The sequence below is a fragment of the Populus trichocarpa genome, chromosome 2 (genome assembly GCF_000002775.5).
Source record: "Populus trichocarpa isolate Nisqually-1 chromosome 2, P.trichocarpa_v4.1, whole genome shotgun sequence".
In the NCBI taxonomy this organism is placed as follows: Eukaryota; Viridiplantae; Streptophyta; class Magnoliopsida; order Malpighiales; family Salicaceae; genus Populus; species Populus trichocarpa.
In genome coordinates, this window is record NC_037286.2 from 7,052,813 (window position 1) to 7,063,075 (window position 10,263).

Here is a 10,263-nt window from a genome sequence, read left to right on the forward strand (position 1 = left end):
TTAAGACATTTGGTTCCATGACAGTGACGAACAGAAATTCATCTCTCGGATTCAATTTATATCATATTGATGATAATACACAGACAATAATCATTGAAGCAAAAGCCTTTTATTTTATTTTTTTTCTTTCCACACATTTCACTAACTCAAAACACTCAAAAAAGAAAAACCCCAAATCCCCCAAACGAAAACCCTAATCTGAGAAAACAAACAGGCATCTCAAACCTCATCTTCGTGAAGAAGCATATTAGGAATCCCTTTATTGACCGGAAACTTTCTCCCAGTCTCAGGACAAACCAAAGCCCCTTCTTCGAGGTGAAGCTCCAAAAGCGCGTGGTGCAACTTCCTTAAAAATTCCTCAGACTCCAGCATCGACGAATCGGCCTCCTCAGGAAGCTCGGTGTAGCCCATGGTTCGTGCGGCATCGACAAGGGCTTTCCACTCGAGCTTTGGGAACATGTTTCTGAGGAAATCGGGATTGAAGTCCACTTGCTTTTCGACCACTTGATCTACCTCGATTCTTAGAGGGAAGCCGTTCGCAACTCCCTTGATATTGGAGGATAGCATGTTGTGAGTAAATAGCCTCATGTCTGATATCTCCCTGCCTCTCAAGTCTCAACAATAGCAGCAAGCCAGCAACAGAGCAGAGGGAGAAAATTGGGTCTGTTGTGTTGTTGGAAGAAGGAAAGAGATTCTTCCTTTTCTTTTCCAAAAGGCGAAAACGGCCTCGCTAAGTTGAGGACTAGCTAGGGTGATCTAAATGCCTGGTTATTGGGCCTACGAGGCAAGTTTTGTTTGCATACGTGTAATTATGTCTCCACGCAGTCAAGCAGTGTGGGTTTTTTTTAAAAAAAACAAAAAACTAAGCACAATAATTATTATTTTTGGTAAAATAGTGCAAACAAAAAAAATATTTAAAAAACTAACATCCTAGATCCAGCAACATAAGATTTGTAACTTGAATCACATTCTTTTATCTGTAACTCAAGAATCCCAAATATTAATTGGGATACTTGATTCATAAATATTATCCATTGCTTAACTGAGAGACTCACTTCAGAAAAGTTTTTTCTACCATTAACTTCTTGTCCATAAAAACCATAATAAAATCTATATTAATCAACATTAACAATTATAATCAATTTTCTAGTATAAAAATACAATTCACACATAACATATTCAATCATAAATAACAAAAATAGACTAATAATTAACATAACATAACATTTTATTAAAATTAAATAACTATACATTTATTTATATTTTTAGTAATATATAATAACATGTAATTATATCTAATAATCACAAAATCTATATTAATCAACATTGACAATTATAAGTTAGTATTTAAAATGTCATTAATTCTAACAATCAAATAATTTAAAATAATCATACTTGAAGAAATAATAAACACTAAAAAATTTATCTTTTTTTTTTCTATACATGCTTTACATAGTTTTCAGTATAGATATGCAAGCATAGCTCCCTATCTATAATTAAAAATAATCTAAAAATCTTTAAGCAGTGTCAGAAAAAACAATGGTACTGTATTATGTATTACCAACGATATTAGTGAAAATAATAACTCTAAACATATATAATATATTAATCACTATATGTCTATCTAATAAAATTACATAATACAGTGTGGCCATTAATCACATTTCCACGAAGTAAATCTAAAATACATAACATAATCATACGTGGATTCTGCAAAACACAAAATTCTCGCTTGTACAAATTTTCATTTGAAACTAGCCCTCAAACCCCTTGTGCGAGCTTATCCAAAGCCCTTCACTCTGATATGAACAACCACCACCTGTACAAAGCATAACCATAAACGGCGGTGTAAACAACCAATCTGAGAGGAGAAATCCAAAGCCTGCACAGAAATCAAATCCCATTACGAATATCATTCAGCAAAAACTCTTCTTTTTTTGTTGTCATTTTTAAACTGTGCAACAACGCCTTATCCCGAGCCGGTGTATTATGCAAGCCCTAACGTCATCTTTGTAGCCAGTGTCCAAGCCATCATGAATTCATGATACACGGATTGTTCAACCATATTCAAGTGACTAAGATTTGGATTCATAGACAGGAAGATAAAAACATGCATAAATGTCTTTTTTAATTACTACCAACATTCAGGGACGCTAATTAAGCAAGAAATTAACTAACCAACCTGAAGCCAGATCTTAGAGCAAGAGCCAGCTTATCTTGTTCACTAACAAAAGAAAACCACCTGGAGTAATCTCTATCAAAATAATCCCAATCAGGTAAAAGCACTCCAGCAATCCCGAGCACACCCAATACATAAGTTACAATCACTTTCTTGAAAGAAAGTGTCCATATCCCTACTACCACCATAACCACAGCCAACCACACCAATGAGGTCCTTAGAGCTGCGTCATTAGCCATGGAGAATAAGATAGAGAGAAAGTAATAATAATGGCTACAACATACTGAATTTAGATTCAGGAAAAACTTGAAGAGTGCTTTTTTTTTTTTTTTGGAAAACTTGAAGAAGTTTGTTGCGTTATAAATGCCACGTTAACTTCAATGGAGGTTCATTTAATGTGGGCAGTTGAACATGTGCTCGAGCTCTTTTGATATTACTGTAGAAGTAATTTTTTAAAAATTATATTAAAATAATATTTTTTTATGTTTTAAAATTTATTTTTAACCGAACACAATATGTAAAAACATTAAAAAAGTAATTAAAAAAAATAAAAATATTTTTGCACAGCAAAAACAAATTATGCTAATGTATAAATAATTTAGAGCTTATTTGGTATTGTGGCAATGATTGTTTTTTAAAATATTTTTTTATTTAAAAATATATTGAATTTTTTTTAAAAAATTTATTTTTAACATAGTATATTAAAATAAAAAAAATAATTGAAAGTAAAAAAATAAAAAAAAATATTTTTTTTCAAAAACATATTGAAATGTAAAAACAAGCTTAGCTTTGAGCCTTATAACCGTGGGCTAATTCAATCTTGCATTACTGGATCTTATCCGGTTGGGGTTCGGAAGCGGACTGGAGTGGAACCCGATCCAAGCATTGCGATCAGCGGGGCTTATAACGACGTCGGAGCAACCATTTTCCCAAATGCCAAAAATATAGTTTTGAAACAATTAAGCAGCAGCACTTTTCACTGATTTGTTTTGCATTCGAAACAAGGAAATAGACAAGGCGGCAAAGAGCAAATGTAGGTTCAAAACTGCTAATTAGCAGCAATTCTTTTAACCTTAACGTTTGCCTTACTCGTATACTTTGCAAATTTGTGTTCAATTTCATGTGACTTGAATTACAAAAGAAAATGATTCATTAATTTATGCTCTGGTTTTATCCTTTTTTTTTTTTTTTTAATTAACGTTTCAGGGTCAAGCTAACAAATTGCATGCGGTCTTTGATCCAGGTTGGATTGAAATAATATTTTTTTAATTTTTTAAAATTTATTTTTAATATTAATATATCAAAATATAATCTCAAATCATAAAAAATAAAAAAAAATAAAAATACTTTTTAAATGCAAATACAAAAACACTCTAGCATTCCAAAAAATTAAAAAGAGCTCGTGGAAAGAAGAAATGTGAATCAAGAGAAAGAAAAAAGACTTGTGACAGATTATAGTATTCCATCATTTTTGTCATTATTTTTCTGTTACAGACCATACGTGGCACTATTTGGTAATTTAATTAAAACGATATGCATCACTTTACATTATGCGTTTTGATTACATTTAAACTCTTTACATCTGTCTCTAACTATCATCTTAATTTCCCCAAATCGATTTTCTTCTCCTTCTCTATCTGTTGCTCGAATTCTCTTCCCAAATTAAACTTGTGACAGTCTAATCCAAATTATCGAATTTCCTTGTGGTCGATCAGCTCCCTCCTTTCAACTTCTCTTCTTTTGAATTCTCCGACTGATATTTTCTTTGAATTTATGTATTTTCTTTTTAATATGGAAATAAAATGAAATTCGATACATGCTTGAGACACTTTTCTTTTTTACCTTGTATTTTCTTGTGTTTTCTCCGTTTCTAATGCTTTTGGGAAGCCTAAAAACTATTTTTTTTATTTAAAATTATTTTTAAAAAAATTGTTCTGATATAAAAAATAAATTAAAAAAACAATTTAAAAAATAACTACCAGAAAATAAATCAAGTTTTTGGACTTGTGCTCTACTAATTAAAAATGAGAGATATATCCTTGCACCCACTTTCCACTTGTAAAGCAGCACAGCCTGCCAAACCCACTCTTGGTTAGGTGACCATAAGAGAGGCCCAATGCCATCCCAATTGTTGTAGATTGCTATGAACATATGAGTGTGTTTTATAAGTTTGTTACGAGCAATTTGCTCGTTCTTTATGGAAATATTACAAGGTGAAGGTTTGGTCAATTATATAGCCACTAACATAAGAATCTAATGTTCCGTGGCTTAATGACTCCAATGAATAGAAGAAATTTGAGTTTTAATAAATCTAAGATGCACCCGTACAAAAGGATTTATATTGATTTGAATGTTTGAGAAACAAGAACAGTGTCCATGTTCAGGATTGAAGGCAGATATTGGTTTCGTGGCAGTAGAAAAATATTATTTCGAAATTGAGATCTCATTTAGCTATCAACCAGATCATGTTTTACTTTGCTTTCTATTAAAGCCCTTATGCAGTACCCTGCGTATGTGAACGCACATACAAAGTCTACGTGCCTGAGAGAACCATGGATGTTTTTATTCTGGGGATAGTATAATGGGATCTTTGCTTGCATCGATGATGTTCTAGCAGAAAACTTGAATGGTGGTGATCTGACAGCAGATGCAGGCCCTCATTTGTATTAAAATAATGCTCTTGATAGAACTTGAAATCAGATTAAGAAATTTGTGGGTGTGTGTACGTATGTAATGGAGGGTGAGGTGGGATCAAAACACAGGAGATTGGTTGTTGCTGGGTCTGAGATGTTTATTTTTGCCTTCCAAGAGAGTTTGTGTTCTTTATATTTCAGACAGACAAAAGAATCAGGGGTTGTGTTTTTCCCCTCATGGCATGCAAGCACCTCGTGTTTTTTATGTGTTCTGTCATCTTCATTGCCATTCTTCGCTTGCTAGAAGTAGATAAGTAATCAAGTTAATTAACCTTGAATTTACTAGTAATCTTTTTCCTCAATTCCCTCCCTAGCTTCTCGCTCTATCCGACACACACCAACCCTGAGTTGTTTGTGTGATGTCATTGTTAGCAAGTTGAACCAACATAAGAAGCGTAAGCGTATGGTAAACAATTGAAGAGTAAGAATCAAATGTTTGCGGCATTAAAAAAAAACAGTTTGAGCTGAAGTGCTGAATTCACCTTGCCTTACATACATGCTGCACTTTGCATGAATTTCATGATCTTGTTGATATTTGGTTGTACCAGTTGAGAAATAGCCAGTACCAAGAACTGTTACATGATTATAAAATATTTAAAATACTTGAAGAGGATTCTAGTCTTGCTATTTGCATTTCTTAATGGAAATTGAGGAAATTTGATCACCAAATCTTTGAAGAATATTTTTGTGCAGGAATTCTGCAGATCAGGGGTTTCGTATGCCATTGAACGGATGATCTATCAAAAGAAAGTGTTTTGACTACTTGCATGAAAGATATTTTGTAGGCATGCGACATTTTGATCTCTACTGCTGCAATCTAATAACAGATTCCTCCATGGATCACATGAAGCTTGTGCTGCACAGCATTTTGTATTTACTCAGCAATGATTCTGATGTGGATGGTTTTTCCATTATCACTGAGGGTTTGAATTTCAAAAGCGGTTATATATATATAGGGAAGAATTTTGAAGCACGAAAATTGACCGGAAAAGTTCCTCTTTTTTTTTTTCTTTTTTTTCCGATAACGCATAGAGATCTCTATTAGCAGTAAAATTGAGGGTCCGAATTTAGTCGTAAGTAAGCCAGGATTCTACACGATAACGCTCTGATTGTTAAAAAAAAAAGGCAAATTAGGATTTACCATCGCAGTATAATGCTGGTGTCCGATTGGTTAAACGGGGGCATTCAATTATGTGTCCAGATGTGGTATGTGTCTCACTCTCAGTCAACCTAAGAAAAAGTTGGTAACATTTTTTATTTGAATGGTTAATGACAAGAAGCAAGAGCAAAGATTGTGTATATATAGCAAGCCTTGGTTTTGGTGAGAGTACTAGAGAGAAGCAACCAAAGTAGAGAAAAGAGAAGTTCAATAAGAAGATGGGGAGGTCTCCCTGTTGCGATGAGATTGGCCTCAAAAAAGGACCATGGACTCCTGAAGAAGACGAAAAGCTTGTTGATCACATCAAAAAACATGGTCAGGGAAGTTGGAGAGCTCTCCCAAAGCTTGCAGGTCCGAATTATAATACCTCTCTGTCACATACAAAAAAAATAAAGACAGAAATAGGTGTTCAGTTGTTTTTCTCTTTGCAGGTCTTAATAGATGTGGCAAGAGCTGTAGGTTAAGGTGGACAAATTACTTGAGACCTGATATAAAGAGAGGCAAATTCTCTCAAGATGAAGAGCAAACGATTCTACATCTTCATTCAATTCATGGAAACAAGTAATTCTACGCATTACCTTCTGCTGCTGCTTTGAATTATCAGCTATATTTTTAAAACTCCTTTAACTACTTGGATTAATTATCAGAAACACTAGCATGACTAATTTGTTGTTGCATACCAGATGGTCAGCTATTGCTACCCATCTACCAGGCCGGACGGACAATGAAATTAAGAATTTCTGGAACACCCATTTGAAGAAGAAGCTGATTCAAATGGGTTTTGATCCAATGACCCACCAACCATTAACTGACTTCTTTGCTAGCTTGCCTCAGCTCATGGCCCTCGCTAACCTGAGAGAACCAATGGAGCATCATCCATTAGATGAACATGCCATGGGATTGCAAGCAGAAGCTCTACAGTTAGCTAAGCTTCAGTATTTACAGTGTCTTCTCCAGTCAGCAGCTTCATTAATCCCCTCCGCCAACTCTTATGACCAAAACGGCATTACAGACCTGGAAGTTCTCAATCTGTTGAATTCAATTCCACCCATAAAAGAAAACCCAGTACTAAATTCATCAGAACTTGAGAATCAAGGCTCATATCACTTTGGAAATGCTACCTCTCAACTACTCCACCATCCAAGTTTATTGTCTCAATTGTCTGCCCCACAAGTCCCTTTCAGTTATCAACCATCTTTGAATACTGAGATGGGTCAAGCTCCATTTTTAACTACAATTCTCAGCCAGGGAGATAGAAACCCATCTGATTCTTCATGGGTGCTTCCTTCTCCTACGCTTGCTCCTCAAGCTGCAACCGAGACTTCCAGAAGCAATCCAGGTGATGCTAGCAGCATTACTTCTAGCTATGGTGGAGTAACTTCTTGGCCCGAGCTTCTTTTTGAAGGTCCTATTATGCATGATATTTCCTAGTTAATTATACTGTCTGATGAGAGGTTTGGATTTGTATCACCATGTTTTTTCTGATATTCTAGCCATCCCATCTTTTACATGTACCATGTATAAGCACCAGTAGCACAACACGCATGCATTTGCATGTACTCATGCGTACAATTGTGCATGTACAAAAAGACTTGTGTAAAAGCGTATTATGTACATGTTGTTTTATAAAACAAAAAAGAAAAAAAAAAGTCAATCTAAGTTATTTAACTAGAGCAATTTTGAAAAGTTTTTGAAATTTAATTTCTAATCAAATAGTAAAAGATAAAATTAAAAAAAAAACATATAAAATAATAGAAAAAACAAAAAAGCAATTTTAAGTCAAAAAAAACTCTCAGCCCGCACGGGTGAATTCGCCAAACCATGAGTAAAATTATGAAATCAAGATAAGCTAACAAAAAAAAAAATATGAAATCTAATTTTTTAAAACCAAAGTTGAATTATGATGAAAAAAAAGTCTATAAAAAAATTGGTATCAACCATTGTTAGTTTATAAAACCCATGTCTTGGATCATTTGATTGGAAGCATCAAATATGAAAAAATCACGAATGTTAATTTTTAAAATTTTAAATATTGAATGATGAAATAGAAGAAACAATCACCGAAAATGAAAAAAAAAATTAAAAGCTAAAAAAAGATGTGAGTCTCTCGGGTTAAACAATCAAATCCATGAGTCGGCCATGAGATCAGGATAACCATATAAAAAAACCCATAAAATCTATTTTAAAAAAATTAATATAGAGTAATGAGCTCGGAAAAAAAATAAGTTAAAAAAATTATCTGAACTTATGCTAGCTTATAAATCTATGTTTAGAATATTTGATTGAAAGCATATGCATAAGAGAAGACAAACATGAATTTTTTGAGACCAATACTTAAATATTCTTAATTAAAAGGATTGAACTAAAATTTTAAATGTCAACCATAAATATTCTAGGGAGGATAAAGAAAAGAAAAAAAAGAAATGGCTTGAGATACTTGTTTTCAGTGTGTTTCCATTTGCCAGCAGTTTAAAAAAGAAATGAAAAGAAAGGAGCAATTTTTTATCTATTTTCCCCGCCTTGATTTATGACTGAGATTGACGTTTATTTACTTCGTAATATTTTTGTATTTGTGTTTCCTCAGGAGCAGATAGAAGAAATTATATAGGCCACCAACAAGCAGAGCCACTTGATATCAGGAACCGGTTGAAATCGTAATTTTTAAGAATTTAAAAAAATAATTAATTTTTTTATATTTTTAAATTTTTTATTTTAATGTATTAATATCAAAAATATTTATTTTTAAATAATAATATAAAAAAATAATATTTTAATATAATTCTAAACTTAAAATCCTTTAAACACCACTTGCAACTAAAATTCCAAACATTCTTCTATTCAAGTAGAAGAGGTGGTCTCATGAGCCTATAACTGGGTAGCGCGCAGGGAGGTCTTCCCAAAAAAATACCTAGGGAAGATTGTCAAGGACATTGAAAATCTTCCTCGTAAGAGGGGAAAAGGAATGAAAGTCAAGATTCATATCAATTAAAACTCAGTGTAAATAACCATCTAGGTGGTGATCCAGTGGTAAAAATTTAGAACCAAGAAGTTTGTTCTCTCTGTAATCTCAGGTTTGAGCCATGTAGTTGCTCATATGATGGTCACTAGAGGCTTACATGATCGTTAACTTCAGGACCCGTGAGATTAGTCGAGATGCGCGTAAACTGACCCGAACACCCATATTAAACAAAAAAAAACCCAGTGCAAATAAGAACATCAAATAGAGATCAAACGAAAATATCAATGAAGAAATGGGTGCGGTAGATTTGAATTAGCAAAGGTCCCCGGAAATACAGGGATTAAAGTAATAGTAAAATCTCAATTTCCTTGTTGAGCAGTTAAGACTTGATTTCTTTTCCATCAAGAATTGACTCCAATTATCATAAATTAATTATTTTATTACATGTCTTTATAATGAAGCCACTTACTTACCACAATTACAAATGGCAATGATCCAGTGGACTTTATAACTTGTACTTAAGCTCAATTTATGATTATTTATATTCGGGTTAACCCGTAAAATACACGATTCAAGTTATAAAACCGAGATAATCTCATAAAAACAAACTAAAATAAATCATGAAGTATAATTCTTAATCAACTCTATGTTGAAGGATTAAATTGAAAAAATTTCAATTAAAAAAAACTATAGTCAACTAGGTAAGTTCGCTAAACCCACAAATTAAATCATGAGACCGAGATAACTTTATAGAAAGTAAACCAAAATAAATTATGAAACATAATTTTCAATCAACTCAATATTGAATAATGAAATTGTACTAAAAAATACAAAAAAAAAAGCTCGAGTCAACTGAGTTAACTCGTCAAACCTGTAATACGAGTTATAAAATCGAGCTAACCACGTATAAAACAAATCACAAAATAAAAAAGAAAAAATAAATTTAGAAAAAGAAAAAAGTCAAAGAAAAAAACATTATTAAAATAAATAATATTTTATGAAGTGATGCAAGCTTAATCACCATGTCTTTTAGTGTATACTATAATAAATGTAGGGAAAATAAAACAGAAAATGGTTTAGGTTTCTCCTCCTCCTCCCTTGTATCGTATTTAAAGGATTATAGTAAATTTTCATCACCTAACTCTACCCCATTTGTTGGATACTCCTCGAAGTTTCTTATGTCATGGCCAATTTCGAGTATAATCTATGGATGCTATAGACAATGTGACGGATGATTAATTAGGAACGCATCACATGATCTCTGAGTATATAT

At 32.9% G+C, this 10,263-nt stretch overlaps 3 protein-coding genes across 4 annotated transcripts; 1 reads left to right on the forward strand and 2 right to left on the reverse strand.

Moving 5' to 3' along the window:
* Positions 1-24: 24 nt before the first annotated feature.
* LOC7495155 (multifunctional methyltransferase subunit TRM112 homolog A) lies at positions 25-762 on the reverse strand. Its single transcript, XM_002302259.4, has one exon. It carries the CDS (start codon positions 586-588, stop codon positions 220-222), a length of 369 nt encoding a protein of 122 aa, XP_002302295.3. The 5' UTR covers positions 589-762; the 3' UTR covers positions 25-219.
* An 807-nt stretch (positions 763-1,569) lies between these two features.
* On the reverse strand, positions 1,570-2,527 carry LOC7463219 (signal peptidase complex-like protein DTM1). 2 transcript variants are annotated; one of them, XM_024594048.2, is made up of 2 exons: positions 2,183-2,527; positions 1,570-1,819 (listed from the first exon to the last, which is right to left on the reverse strand). In XM_024594048.2, the coding sequence occupies exons 1-2, from the start codon at positions 2,416-2,418 to the stop codon at positions 1,795-1,797; spliced, it is 261 nt and encodes an 86-aa protein (XP_024449816.1). In that variant the 5' UTR covers positions 2,419-2,527; the 3' UTR covers positions 1,570-1,794. The 2 variants fall into 2 exon arrangements, with proteins under 2 accessions (XP_024449816.1, XP_002302296.1); XM_002302260.4 differs by having other exon boundaries at positions 1,570-1,882; positions 2,183-2,522.
* Positions 2,528-6,140: 3,613 nt separating this feature from the next.
* On the forward strand, positions 6,141-7,645 carry LOC7463220 (transcription factor MYB93). The gene is made up of 3 exons (XM_002301017.3): positions 6,141-6,382; positions 6,463-6,592; positions 6,715-7,645. The coding sequence occupies exons 1-3, from the start codon at positions 6,250-6,252 to the stop codon at positions 7,460-7,462; spliced, it is 1,011 nt and encodes a 336-aa protein (XP_002301053.1). The 5' UTR covers positions 6,141-6,249; the 3' UTR covers positions 7,463-7,645.
* Positions 7,646-10,263: the final 2,618 nt, after the last annotated feature.